The sequence below is a fragment of the Podarcis erhardii genome (genome assembly GCF_964252035.2).
Source record: "Podarcis erhardii genome assembly, chromosome: 18".
In the NCBI taxonomy this organism is placed as follows: domain Eukaryota; kingdom Metazoa; phylum Chordata; class Lepidosauria; order Squamata; family Lacertidae; genus Podarcis; species Podarcis erhardii.
Genome location: NC_138516.1, coordinates 6,446,213 through 6,460,780, shown reverse-complemented (window position 1 = coordinate 6,460,780; position 14,568 = coordinate 6,446,213). Strand labels below are relative to the sequence as shown.

At 49.7% G+C, this 14,568-nt stretch overlaps 1 protein-coding gene across 1 annotated transcript; it reads right to left on the bottom strand.

Annotated features, from left to right (window-relative positions):
• Nucleotides 1-6,821: 6,821 nt before the first annotated feature.
• On the bottom strand, nt 6,822-11,972 carry LOC309332952 (elongation factor 2-like). Its single transcript, XM_081846340.1, has 6 exons — nt 11,709-11,972; nt 11,445-11,552; nt 9,921-10,274; nt 8,217-8,399; nt 7,982-8,114; nt 6,822-7,081 (listed from the first exon to the last, which is right to left on the bottom strand). The coding sequence occupies exons 1-6, from the start codon at nt 11,952-11,954 to the stop codon at nt 6,888-6,890; spliced, it is 1,218 nt and encodes a 405-aa protein (XP_081702466.1). The 5' UTR covers nt 11,955-11,972; the 3' UTR covers nt 6,822-6,887.
• Nucleotides 11,973-14,568: the final 2,596 nt, after the last annotated feature.

The following is a 14,568-nucleotide window of genomic DNA, read 5'->3' as shown; positions in this document are numbered from 1 at the left end:
ATAATAATAATAATAATAAATAGTAACAGCTCACAACAAGCCCCCCAAGCTTACTAGTCCTCAGATATGTTGAATTTAGCTTCCTGCCCCTGCACCAATTTTCTGGCACTGACTTTTGGCTTACAAAGAGCCAACTTTTAAGCACATTCTTATTTCCAAAGCTTGGAATGTTGCTCCTTTGAAAAATATCCAGGGTATCCTAGAATCATAGAATCCTAGAGTTGGAAGAGACCACCAGGGCCATGGAGTCCAACCCCCTGCCAAGCAGGAAACACCATCAGAGCACTCCTGACATATGGTTGTCAAGCCTCTGCTTAAAGACCTCCAAAGAAGGAGACTCCACCACACTCCTTGGCAGCAAATTCCACTGTCGAACAGCTCTTACTGTCAGGAAGTTCTTCCTAATGTTTAGGTGGAATCTTCTTTCTTGTAGTTTGGAACCATTGCTCCGTGTCCGCTTCTCTGGAGCAGCAGAAAACAGCCTTTCTCCCTCCTCTATGTGACATCCTTTTAGATATTTGAACATGGCTATCATATCACCCCTTAACCTCCTCTTCTCCAGGCTAAACATGCCCAGCTCCCTTAGCCGTTCCTCATAAGGCATCGTTTCCAGGCCTTTGACCATTTTGGTTGCCCTCCTCTGGACCCGTTCCAGTTTGTCAGTGTCCTTCTTGAACTGTGGTGCCCAGAACTGGACACACTACTCCAGGTGAGGTCTGACCAGAGCAGAATACAGTGGCACTATTACTTCCCTTGATCTAGTCTATACTCCTATAGACTGCTATACTCCTATTGCTGCAGCCCAGAATTGCATTGGCTTGTTTAGCTGCCGCGTCACACTGTTGGCTCATGTCAAGTTTGTGGTCAACCAAGACTCCTAGATCCTTTTCACATGTACTGCTCTCAAGCCAGGTGTCACCCATCTTGTATTTGTGCCTCTCATTTTTTTTTGCCCAAGTGCAATACTTTACATTTCTCCCTGTTAAAATTCATCTTGTTTGTTTTGGCCCAGTTCTCTAATCTGTCAAGGTCGTTTTGAAGTGTGATCCTGTCCTCTGGGGTGTTAGCCACCCCTCCCAGTTTGGTGTCATCTGCACATTTGATCAGGATGCCCTTGAGTCCATCATCCAAGTCGTTGATAAAGATGTTGAATAAGACCGGGCCCAAGACAGAACCCTGTGGCACCCCACTAGTCACTCCTCTCCAGGATGAAGAGGAACCATTGATGAGCACCCTTTGGGTTCGGTCAGTCAGCCAGTTACAAATCCACTGAGTGGTAGCATAGTCAAGTCCGCGTTTTACCAGCTTCTTTACAAGAATATCATGGGGCACCTTGTCAAATGCCTTGCTGAAATCAAGGTAGGCTACATCCACTGTGTGCCCTTCATCTACCAGGCTTGTCCCTCCGGACATGGATATGAGAGCCCTGTCAATATCTCAAGGGCGTCCCAGGGAGGAAGCTTGTCTTCTCCTGCTCCAGAGGCCATCAGGACCTGAAGCCATGGCTTCAAGTGACCAGAAAGGAGATTCCGACTCCAGGAAGAACTTTCTGACAGCAAGAGCTGTTTGACAGCGGGAGGAAATCCCTCAGAAGGCGGTAGACTCTCCATCCTTGGAGATTTTCCAGCAGTGCTTGGACGGCCACTTCCCATGTGTTCTTGAGCTGAGATTCCTGCATTGCAGGGGGTTGGAGTAGAGCGTGTTACTTCCAGTCGGCCAATTGGTGCCAAAGAAAGATAGAACTTTCTTTATGTACGCTACAGCAGCAGCAAGAATACTCCTCGCAAAGCATTGGAAGACACAAGACCTACCCACCTTGGAAGAATGGCAGATGCAAGTAATGGAAATGGCGGAAATGACTGGCAGAATCCGAGACCAGGGAGAAGAGTTGGTGGAAGAAGATGGGAGGAAATTTAAAATTTACTTACAGAAACACTGTAAAGTTTTTGAATGTTAATGGCATTGAAATGAAATGAAGGGGTTCTAGTAATAAGGCATAAGAATATGTAAAAATGGACTGATAATAGATGAAAAATTGAAGCTATAATATGTGAGGAAAAATAATTAAGGATAAACTAACACGATATGAATTTGCTGAACCAATCTTTAAATGGAATATAAAAAAGGCAGGCGTGAGGAAGTCATGAAAACAAGTTAATCAAAGACGAGATATTAAAAAAGAGGGATTTTTGTTTTTTGTTTTTTGTTTTTGTTCTATGTTAAATGTTTGCATTTTTGTATTTTGGGGTTTTGGGGTTTTTTGTATCTTTCTTGTGTTTTTTCTTTTATGTGTTATAACTTCTTTACTGTTAAAATGTAATAAAATATCATTAAAAATAAATAAATAAGAGTGTTACTTCCAGGTTTCGATGCTTGCGCATGCGCCGACACACAAAATGATGCCACACGCATGTGCAGAAAGGCAAAAAGCGACGCATGCGTTCGTGCACAGATGTGCCGTCGCTAGTTACGTTCGCTTCTGGATGCGAATGGGGCTCCGGAACGGATCCTGTTCACATCGTGAGATACCACTGTACTGTAGCATATACTCAACACAAAAAACAGCGGCAGTTTGTTTTTGACAAAGGACAGCTGGACAGATAAAGGGCCCCATTACCTTCAGTAGCTTCGGGCCTCATCAATCCTAAATCCGGCCCTGCATCAGACGTTTAGCTTCCAAAGAACATTTGCAAACCAGAACACTCATTCCGGGCAGTTGCAGTATTCGGGGACCGGAATGCAAGGCGTTTGAGATCCAAGGTATAACTGTATGTTCTTTTAAATATTTTTTTTTCTCCGTGAAAAAGACCCTGATGTTGGGAAAGATGGAGGGCACAAGGAGAAGGGGACGACAGAGGACAAGATGGTGGGACAGTGTTCTCAAAGCTACCAGTATGAGTTTGAACAAATTGCAGGAGGCAGTGGAAGACAGGAGTGCCTGGCGTGCTCTGGTCCAGGGGGTCACGAAGAGGCGGACAGGACTAAACAACAAGAAGTCACCATGTTCCCTAACCTTACAACCCACCTCTGACTTCCCAAGCTGCAACATGGGACCGACTTCCGCATTTCTCCTTACAGTTTACACTTAGAGGGGGAGGAAAGCGGGGAGGGGGGGAATTCACTGGCAACCAACGCACCCAAATTCACTGGCATCCCTTGGGTCTCAGACAGTACAAGGGTAGTTTTAATTTCGTGACTGCTGTCACCATCTGCAGTGATCATGGAGCCCAAGAAAGTAAAATCTCTCACTGCCTCCATTTCTTCCCCTTCTATTTGCCAGAAGGTGATGGGACCAGTGGCCATGATCTTCTTCTTTTTTGATGCTGAGCTTCAGACCATATTTTGTGCTCTCCACTTTCACCCTCATTTAGAGGTTTTTTTAATGGTGACTTTATGGGACAATAAACTCCAACAGCTCCTAATCCTTGGGCATGCCAGCTGGGGCCCAAGGAGTCCAACATCCTCTGGAAACCCCAAGGCAGCTAATGTTCCTCCAGGACGCCTCCAGCTAAACTGGCCACCAGCCAGAGAGCCAGTGTGGTGTAGTGGTTAAGAGCAGTGGACTCGTAGTCTGGTGAACCGGGTTCGATTCCCCGCTCCTCCACCTGCAGCTGCTGGGTGACCTTGGGCCAGTCACACTTCTCTGAAGTCTCTCAGCCCCACTCACCTCACAGAGTGTTTGTTGTGGGGGAGGAAGGGAAAGGAGAATGTTAGCTGCTTTGAGACTCCTTAAAGGGAGTGAAAGGCGGGATATCAAATCCAAACTCTTCTTCTTCTTCATCGTGCCAAGCATTGGGCAAATCTAGTTTAGAATGCAGTGCGCTTGGCGTTCAGGCTTGTAGACACTTCAGAAACCAGGCATGGCAGCAAGAACTCTTGTGGATACCTGGTTCTTGCACCATACCACACTCAGTTATCGGCTGCCTTTTTTGTTTCCTGGACCAATTCAAGGTGCTCCTTGAACTTCCTAAATCAGGAGCGGTAACTGCCCCGAGATCTACAGATAAAGGGCGGTTATATGAATTTATTAAATAATAATAATTCTGCTTGCAAGGCCATTTCCCCCAAACCCCACCCTCCCATGCTAGATAACAAACACAGATCGCAAGGGACGGGTTGATTTTGCTTGGAGCAGTGTGTTCCCTGTGCCCATCAGCTGGGCAAAATGCAGGCTTGGAACTGCCAAATACACAACGCCCTTTGTGCAGCCAGCTGTTGGGAGCCCTCCATAAGGAATTTTGACAGGTGGAGACAACTCACATGTACATGATGCTGTGCGATTGACCTGTGGGTTGCCCCACACAGCCAGTCCGCCCACTCGGTGGGGTCAGGTAGTAAAGATCCGGACCCCAAAGCCCAAACGATTTCCCACCTGAATATATTGAACATGAGCCTCCCCAAACACAAACTTCAGGCTGAGTCTACCTTAAGAGCCATTAGGCTGGCAGGTACCAGCAGGCCAGACGCGGGTGGCGCTGTGGGTTAAACCACAGAACCTAGGATTTTGATCAGGTCGGCAGTTCAAATCCCCGTGACGGGGTGAGCTCCCGTTGCTCGGTCCCTGCTCCTGCCAACCTAGCAGTTCGAAAGCACATCAAAGTGCAAGTAGATAAATAGGTACCACTCCACCGGGAAGGTAAGCGGCATTTCTGTGCACTGCTCTGGTTCGCCAGAAGCGGCTTAGTCCTGCTGGCCACATGACTCGGAAGCTGTACGCCGGCTCCCTCGGCCAATAAAGCAAGATGAACCCCGCAACCCCAGAGTAGGGCACAACTGGACCTAATGGTCAGGGGTCCCTTTACCTTTACTTTTTACCAGCAGGCCAGACTGTGTGACCTCAGTGCTTGCAGATATCAGGCTGTCTCAAAAGACAATGGAGTGCACCTCCAGGGGTGAAATTAAACCACTGTTTGCAGCACCCAAGTGACCACCCCAGGGCGTAAGCCTGGGCAGTGAATATGGGGGTCCTGCGCTGCCCAGATGACAAGACTCACTGATGGGGTCCAAAGGAAAGCAGAGCAAGACACCTGGATGCAGGTGTTGCAAGTGTACAAGCGCCACCCACCCATTTTAGGGAATCCATTTAGGATGGGGGCAGTTTACTCCTTAACCCTTTCTTCTCCCAAAGGTATCTTGGCAAGGCAGGCGAGGTTTAGGATCAGTTTCCCTTCTCCTTCCCAGGTGAATAAGCCCCATCTGGCCATACCATGATTAGTGATTAGGACAAATGTCAATTTCCCATTTTTCCCAATCACAAATTCAGTTCCATGTTTGATTTTCAGGGTGGTGGTGGGGCGTTTGCTTGTTTCTTAAAAGCTCTAATGAAAATTTCTCCCAATACCCAGATTTTCATATGCAATTTTGCTCATACACACATTATGCAAGCAATTTCCTGTAATATACAGTAATGCAGTTTTCTGACGCTCGTTTCAATGTCCACTTTAGCCTAATTTAGACATTATGGCATACGTTGGGCTGGATTTGCTAAATTCAGAGAAGAGTGACTTTCAAAGGATAGCCATTGTTTGCCTATTGTTTCAGGAAACATGAAACAAGTCCACTTATTCAGTGAAGTGTATATACCTCTTAATTATTGCAAAGATATCATTCACTCAATCACTACTGGTCTTTATTCATGTCTGCGAGTCCCCAGGCGACCTATTTTGATTGCTTGCAAACAGGTTCGATTATATCTATTCCTCATCGAGCCTGCTGTTTGCAAGGGAAGAGGGGGTGGTTACAAGTTAATGAGCACTCATCCTGATTTGCTTGCTGGGACTTTGCGAAAACCATCCTGTGTGTTTTTGACCAGCTATTCACAAAAATTAAACCCAGAGGCCTTCAGCCGCTAATGCTCCACAGGTTGAAATTCTATTGTCTTTTGAAAAGACCGACCCTGGGTTGCAGGACAGTAATCTACACCAAAATCAGGGAGCTGTGAAGCTTCAAGTCAAGGACCGCTCATCTTTTTGAGGCCTGTGGGCATTATCTGCCGAACCAGATAAACTGCTGTGGGCACCACACACTGCAGCCTGGTCTATGGGCTACGGCTGAATGCTTGCCACAGGCCTCATTACAACAGTCCTGCAGGCGCCAGCAAAGGACTGTGTGCACACATGCAACCTCTGCACTAAGCGCAACGTTTTCTAAGTAAAACTGCTTTCGTGCAGCACAGATGAGCTCCCCCCTTGCTTCTAAATGTGTGGGCTCAGGTCTCAACAGCTCTTAAAGACATCCAACACAACAGGCAGCCTCGTCTTATTAAATTTATTATTCCAGTGGTACTAATACATTGATTTGCACAATGACACCCATTTAGCAGAGAGGCTGCGGGCCTTCTAGCTTTTGCCCAACTAGAAAAGCCTCCCCTCCCCCCTTTTCTCTCCCAATCCTAAAAGAAAATTCCCCCAGACTGCCCCCCCCTTCCCCATCTAATCCAGTATTTGAGTATGGAATGTAATTTCACGCACCCTTTTCTTTTCGGAAGTTTGCCTGTCCTCCCCAACCTGCAAACCAAGGGAGGAAAAGCCAGGTTCCCCCCCCCCTTCACTTGGTTCCGAGCGTCAAATAAATATGGAGGCGGGCAACGTTTCAGTTGCATCAAATGGAAATGTATTTTTGGAAGTTCTAATGGCACTGGGTGAGCGGCCCCGCTAGTTCGTGTGCAGACGGCCGGGAACCTCTAAGGCTGAATGCAGACACGGCTCTTTATAAAATCTGCCCCGAGACGGAAGATCAAGCAAGAACTGGCCCCAATGCCTTTTGCAAGACAGCTGCGGCACTGATGTTATTATGCAAGTTAAATTTGGAGTCCCACAACATACATTTTTAAATTTATTCTTTTACATCTGGTGTGGCATTTTTAATTCTGCTTGGTTGATTGGTTTTTACAATTTGTCCAGGAAGTTATCTAGTGCGGGAATGCCCTCCTTCAGCCCTTTGCGCTTGCGGGTCTCGGCGACCACCTGGCAGGGGCGGCTGGTGTTGTCAAACGGGTCTCCGGGCAGGATCTGCCAGTGGTCAAACACACACTGGGGGAAAGCCTGGCCACCTGTGTTGGATCTCAAGTCAGCGGTGAAGCCTGTGAAGAGGGAGGGAGGGAGGGAGAGAGAGAAGAGTTTATACTATAAGCAAACAAAACTGTATGACAGAAATACAGGTGTTCAAGTTTACCCACACACTCCACAACCAGCTCCTTGTCTTAACTAAAAGCAGCATCCTAGAGGCATAAGGCAAAGGGACCCATGACCATTAGGTCCAGCTGTGACCGACTCTGGGGTTGCGGTGCTCATCTCGCTTTCTTGGCCAAGGGAACCGGTGTACAGCTTCCGGGTCATGTGGCCAGCATGACTCAGCCACTTCTGGCGAACCAGAGCAGCAAATGGAAACGCCATTTACCTCCCTGCTGGAGTGGTACCTATTTATCTACTTGTACTTTGACGTCCTTTCGAACTGCTAGGTTGGCAGGAGTAGGGACCGAGCAACGGGAGCTCACCCCGTCACGGGGATTCGAACCGCCGACCTTCAGATCGGCAAGTCCTAGGCTCTGTGGTTTAATATTAGTGATAATTTATACCCAACCCATCTGGCTGAGTTTCCCCAGCCACTCTAGGCAGCTCTCAACAGAATATTAAAAACACGATCAAACATCAAACATTGAAAACTTCCCTAAACAGCGCTGCCTTCAGATGTCTTCTAAAAATCAGATAGTTTATTTCCTTGACATCTGACTGGAAGGCGTTCCACGGGGAGGGCACCACTACTGAGAAGGCCCTCAGAGCTGGGCCTCAGTGTCCAAGCTGAACGATGGGGGTGGAGACGTTCCTTCAGGTATAATGGGCCATTTAGGGCTTTAAAGGTAAGTACCAACACTTTTAGCCTGGGAGACAACCTCTGATCGATCCTTCACACCTCCAGCTGCTGACAAAGGTTACCTGGAAGATGCAAGTGCCAAGGGAGGCTGATAAGCGCTGACACTTACCAAAGGACTCGTTGACAGGAAGATAGGCCTTGACCACAAACATGGGGGTGCCGGCCACCTGGGACTCCTCAAAGACGTGCCCCCGCTTCCTGTTCAGCACGCCATAGATGCCACCCACAACCTGTTCTGGGCACTGGAAGGGGAAGAAAGCGGGTATATGTTACAGCACTGCACGGAGTCAAGCCAGCGGGCTGCTGCCGCCTCTTAAGAACACAGCCTGCCTCCAGTTACCCACCTGGATCTCCACAAGGTAGATGGGCTCCATGAGGCGGGGCTGAGCCGTCAACACGCAGGCATAGAGACACCTTCTGGCCGTGGGAATGATTTGGCCACCTCCGCGGTGGATGGCGTCGGCGTGCAGGGTCACGTCGTGCACGTCAAAGCGGACGGCGCGCATGTTTTCCTCGCAAAGGGCACCCTGGAGAAAAGAGAGGGGTTGGGGGTGGGAGAGAAAATCATTTCCTAGTTTGCATTCAACCCAACTTTTCTGTCCTTCCTCTAAAGCAGGCAATGTAGTTTTTTTTGTTTTTTTTTTTAAAGCAATTAAGCACTCTGCCATAGCAGCCAAGAAGCAAAGGTAGGGCCAATAGCTTATGGTCAGCCTTCTTCCTGCAAACTGTCAGAGCCAGGAGGAGGAGGAGTCGCCCAGGGGGACCAGAGGATGGGAAGAGCGTGATCTACTAAGGGGCAGAGAATCGGAGTCTAGATATGATGGAGAGCAGCAACAACTGAGAAAGGATAGGCATAATATTTTACAAGGACGGGAAGGGACATCATGGACAGAATAACTGTCACACACAGGAGGTTTAAGGTAACATGTCAATACGAATAGATGTCGTTAGTACTGCAGTTGTTGTATAAGGGATTGTTATTTTAACTGGAGTGTAATTGAGATCGGTAAGATTTTGGAACGCAGAAATAAAGCAAATAATCAAACCATCAATTCTAGCACACGGGAGGCCACCTAAATTATTTAATTTGGCATCTGAATAATTGGAACCAGCAATTGTATATACTTTGGCATTGTTATAATGAGGCTATCACTGGGTTATTGTAATTGAAAACTAATGATGATTATTATATATAAAAAGAGAGAATTGGAGACTAGAAACAGGGGAGATGCAGATATCCTTTGATTCCCTTTCCATCCCTGCCCCGCAGTACAGTCGTTCCATGGAATCGGAAGGGATCCCAGAGGTCATCTGGTCCAACGTCTTGCAACGCAGGAATCTTTTCCCCTATGTGGGACCAGAACCTATGACCCTGAGGTTGAAAGCCTCATCCTCTACCATCTCCCCACTGCCCATGGCAGCTCCTCCCGAGGAAGAGCCAGTGTGTGTGTGTGTGTGTGTGTGTGTGTGTGTGTTGGGCAGTACCCATGCCCTCAGAGGGGGAACGGACAGGGCACCCAGCAGGAGGAAGGGGAACTCGGAGACGACACCCCCACCCTCCTCGATCACGGAGGAGAAACGCAGGCCAAGCAACACCCGGCAAGGAAAAGCGAACCCCTTAAAAGGACGCCCCTTCGCAACTCAGGGGGAGGCAAGAGGAAATCACATACGAGGCTGATTCAACTTCCTAAAGCTGGAACACAGCCTTGAGGGGCTGATGTGACAAAGCACTCAAAAGTTGCAGGGAACCAGGCAGAGGGCCTGTGGAACGCCCTCCCACCAGATGTCAAAGAGGAAAACAACTACCAGACTTTTAGAAGACATCTGAAGGCAGCCCTGTTTAGGGAAGCTTTTAATGTTTGACGGACTATTGTATTTTAATATTTTGTTGGAAGCCGCCCAGAGCGGCTGGGGAAACCCAGCCAGATGAGCGGGGTGCAAGTAGTAAATTATTATTCGGAAATTGCAGCAAGTCCCTGCTCCGTTCCAAGAAGGCAGGACGCAGACAGCCCACCGCCCTGCGATGAGGGGCGCCCACTCTTGCTTACCTCCTTCGTGGCCCACTGGAAGCCTGCCACAACGCTGTCCTTGATCTCGTTGAGGTACTGCACGCCCTTGGTGATGTCCGTCAGGATGTTGGGGCCAGTGCCGTCCAGGCCGAAGCACCAGATCTTGCGGGCCTCGGCCACGTCCCACTCGTACTTCTCGGCCAGGTAACGGGCCCGTGTCTTCAGCTCCTGGCGGGCTGAGACGTCGCCTTTGTCGATGTCCTCGGCCAGACCGTCGGGGAAGGGGCGGGCTTTCATGTACAGGCGGTTGTGCTTGTTGGGAGACTTGGAAAGGCACAGAACACTCGACTCCTCGCTGACCGTCTCGCGGGAAGAGACCACCGGGTCGGATTTCTGCCAGAAAGATTAAATAATAATAACTTTTAAGTCCCTAGCCGCTTCAAAGCCAATGCGGACTGTCTTTATTGCATCTTGTACATTGCCTTGAGATAATCTGTAGCAATGGCTTTGTTTTTATTTATTACAATTTTTTAATTAATTTTCTGTTTTACAATTTAGAATACCCATTTTTTACATCCTTAAGAGATCAATGACTTCCCTTCTTCTCTTTTCACAGCTTATAAATCCCTGCATATTTTACAAAAGCTATGCCATTCAGTATTCCATTATTGCATCCATCAAAACTTTTTGACACAGTTGAATTTATCTTAATGCTGACAGCGTTTTCAAGTGTACACAATTTTGACCGCATATATTCAAAAAATGTTTTCCAATCTTCTCTAAACATACGCTCTCCTTGGCCTCTTATTCTATATAGAAGACATCTGAAGGCAGCCCTGCTTAGGGAAGCTTTTAATGTTTGACAGACTATTGTATTTTATTATTTTGTTGGAAGCCACCCAGAGTGGCTGGGGAAACCCAGCCAGATGAGCGGGGTGCAAGTAATAAATTATTAATTATTATTATTATTATTATTCATTCTAGTAATGCTCCTGAATGCCACTTGCTGGGAACCAAGGGAGGGTGAGAGTGCTCTCATGGTCGGGTCCTGCTTGCCGGTGTCTTAGAGCCACCAAGACTGGGCTCGAGACTTGTCACGTGGTGCAATTACCGTATTTTTCGCCCTATAGGACACACTTTTCCCCCTCCAAAAATGAAGGGGAAATGTGTGTGCGTCCTATGGGGCGAATGCAGGCTTTCACTGAAGCCTGGAGAGTGAGAGGGGTTGGTGCGCACCAACCCCTCTCGCTCTCCAGGCTTCAGGAAGCTCTGCGCAACCCTTGGGAGACCAGCGTGGCTTTGCGCCAGTCTCCCGAGGGTTGTGCAGAGCTGCCTGCAGTCCCGGGCTTCGTGCAGCTCTGCGCAAGCCTGGGGAGACCGGCGTGACTTCCCGCTGGGCTCCGTAGGCTTGCAGATAGCAGGCTGTTCTGGGGGCTGGGGAAGCTTGGGCTTCCCCCGCGCCAGCCCTGCGCCTGGGGGATAATTCCCCCCCTTTATTTTCCCCCCAAAAAACTAGGTGCGTCCTATAGGGCAGTGTGCCCTATGGGAGGAAAAATACGGTACCTTAATTGGAATGCAGGCATGGTCCTCCTCAAGATCCTTCAGGCAGATCTCCAGATGCAGCTCCCCAGCGCCAGCAATGATGTGCTCCCCAGACTCCTCAATGATACACTGGAAGATGGGGAAGAGGGAAAGGAATGAAGCAGGAATGAGGCCCAGCCCAAACCGAGAAGCGTCCCCCATCCCAAAAACGACAAAGTGCTGCCCCCCTGTCATCTCCCACACCTAAAAACCCTTTGAAGGCCTCGATGGGTTTTCTACGCTCACCTGCACCATGGGGTCAGACTTGGCCAGCCTCTTCAGCCCCTCCACCAGCTTGGGCAGGTCGGCTGGGTTCTTGGCTTCCACGGCGACGCGCACCACGGGGCTGACGCTGAACTTCATGACGCGCAGGTTGTGGGCGTGCTCAAAGGTGGTGATGGTGCCCGTCTTGACCAGGAACTGGTCGACGCCAACCAGCCCCACGATGTTGCCGCAAGGCACGTCCTCGATGGGCTCCACGTAGCGGCCCATCAGGAGAATGGTTCTAGAGAGGGGAGAGATTATTTTTTTTTAAAAAAAGTATTTTTAAAAAAGATTTTCTTAGTTTACAAAAGTATGTGCAATCTCTCTCTCTCTCCAAGTAACATTTTTTACAGATCAGTTTCATTTTTTGAGACATGCGGAAGAAGGAGAGGAAAGGGGGGGGGAGAGAATTGTGCAGAAGTGGTGGGAAGGTGCAGTACAGCAAAAGCAGCGGGGGGGGGGGCTGGAAATTCTGCTCTGGGGGCAGACTGGCGTTCTTTTGGAATGAGCCACTGGAACGGCTAAGGGAGCTGGGCATGTTTAGCCTGGAGAAGAGGAGGTTAAGGGGTGATATGATAGCCATGTTCAAATATATAAAAGGATGTCACATAGAGGAGGGAGAAAGGTTGTTTTCTGCTGCTCCAGAGAAGCGAACACGGAGCAATGGATCCAAACTACAAGAAAGAAGATTCCACCTAAACATTAGGAAGAACTTCCTGGCAGTAAGAGCTGTTCGACAGTGGAATTTGCTGCCAAGGAGTGTGGTGGAGTCTCCTTCTTTGGAGGTCTTTAAGCAGAGGCTTGACAACCATATGTCAGGAGTGCTCTGATGGTGTTTCCTGCTTGGCAGGGGGTTGGACTCGATGGCCCTTGTGGTCTCTTCCAACTCTAGGATTCTAGGATTCTAAGAAATGGAGGCAGTGAGAGATTTTACTTTCTTGGGCTCCATGATCGCTGCAGATGGTGACACTGCATTCCTTATCAGCTATAGCTCCGCCTTATCCATGTCTGTACTGCTTCCATGTTATTTTGATACTGGCTCTTGTAGGAACGCCTTGGTTTTAAGTATGAGAGTTCGTCTGGAAGTCTGGAGCAGGGTGTTCTCCCTCCTCCGTGCAAATTCTCCCTTCTTCCTCTTACCTGTATTATTTGTGGGGAGGGGACTTCAGCAGCAGCCACAGCGGTGCAGCAGTCCTACCCTGCAAGAAAGAAGGAATCCCTGAATGTGTGAATGGTCTGTCACTGACCAAACGACCAGGGACGGGGCTTCAAGAAGCCGTTGCAGGAAGTCGAGTCCCAGGGGAGCAGAGGGCTCCTGTTTCTGGCGAGGGGCGTACCGATGGGGGGCAGGGGGGCGGGCTGCCCCAGGTGCTATCCTGAAGGGGGGGTGACATTCCGACGCGCCCCCTGCCCGCGCCCTGCAAACCCGCAAATCGCGAGCGGCAAAGCATAGAGCGGCAAAGCAATGAAACCCCCCTGTCCCCTTACCTTTGAGGCGAGAGGCCGTTGTCTCGGCTCCAGGCCCTCCCGGGATGCGGCGGCTCCCAGGCTGAGCCTTCTCCTCGCTGCAAAACAAAGGGAGACATCAGCCGGCGCCTGGCTCCCAGCCACGCGAGCCCCAGTCTGGGGCAGGAAGGTGGGGATCTGAGAAGGGGGCATTTCTTCCTACCTGATCTTATTAACTGCCCCACCCTGAACTCCTCCATGCGGGCAGCGTCAGGGCTCCCTCCCGACCGGCCTGGCACAGAGGCAGCAGCCAAAGAATCCCCCTGCTCCGGAATCACTTGGGAGGCGTTTTTGATGGGGGGGAGCCTTGGCTGCTGCTTCTGTGCCAGGTACGGCCGGGCAGGAGCCATTCCCGCATGGGGAACGGAGGGAGGGTGAGGCAGGTGAGGATCAGGAACCGCCGGGAACCGCCGCGATGTTCTGCCGATCTTTGTCCCGGGAGCAGGCGCTGGAGCCTTTCCCCCCTCGTGCTGGGGGGCCTCTCGCCTAAGGAAGAAACAAGTTCTGTTAGTCTGGTTGCTTGGAGGAGTTGGAACCAAATAAATATACAGATGATAATATTCATTATTATCACCTCTATATTTAGACATGTTGGTGGACAAATTTTGGAGTCGATTTTGTGCCCCACCTCTCACCTGCGCCCCTGGCGGGGGCCCACCTCACCACCCCCTAGCTAGGGCCCTGCCTGGACCACAGAGAAACCTTCATAAAAGTACAGGGATCTGTAAATCAGGCCTTCCTCCTCCACCCCCAAGATCCCTGGGAAACACTTCCCCGGCCACACAAAGTCACAACATACCTCCAGATGTTGTTGGGTCTCGCTGCACCACTGGGCTGCTGCTCCTTCCCTAAACCACGGCCCTGCAAAGAGAGAAGGACATTGTACTCTCTAGGGGGGCAGAAGAAGCACCCCTGCCAGGCTGCCCAGGCCCACGTCACCACAGGCTGTGGGCGCCTGACCCCTGGCTTGGAAGGAGGGGGGCAAGGGGCTGGGGCGAGACGGGACTGCAACCCCCAACCCAGCCCTGTTTCGCGCAGGTCAGCACCATGACCTCCCTGCACATGTGGGGAATGGATTCCCCGTGCAATTAACCTACCACAATCTCAAGTGGTGCCCCTCCAGCCTCTTTCATACTTGGTCTTTTCAGGAGCCTTTTATGTCCTAGGAGACAGAAAGGAAAATAAAAACCATAGGAAGAGGTTACAGGTGGGAAGACTTTCAACAGCTTATAGAAATGACACCAAAGAAGGATGTTCTTCTCATTATAGGGGATTGGAACGCTAAAGTAGGGAGTCAAGAGATAAAAGGAACAACTGGCAAGTTTGGCCATGGAGT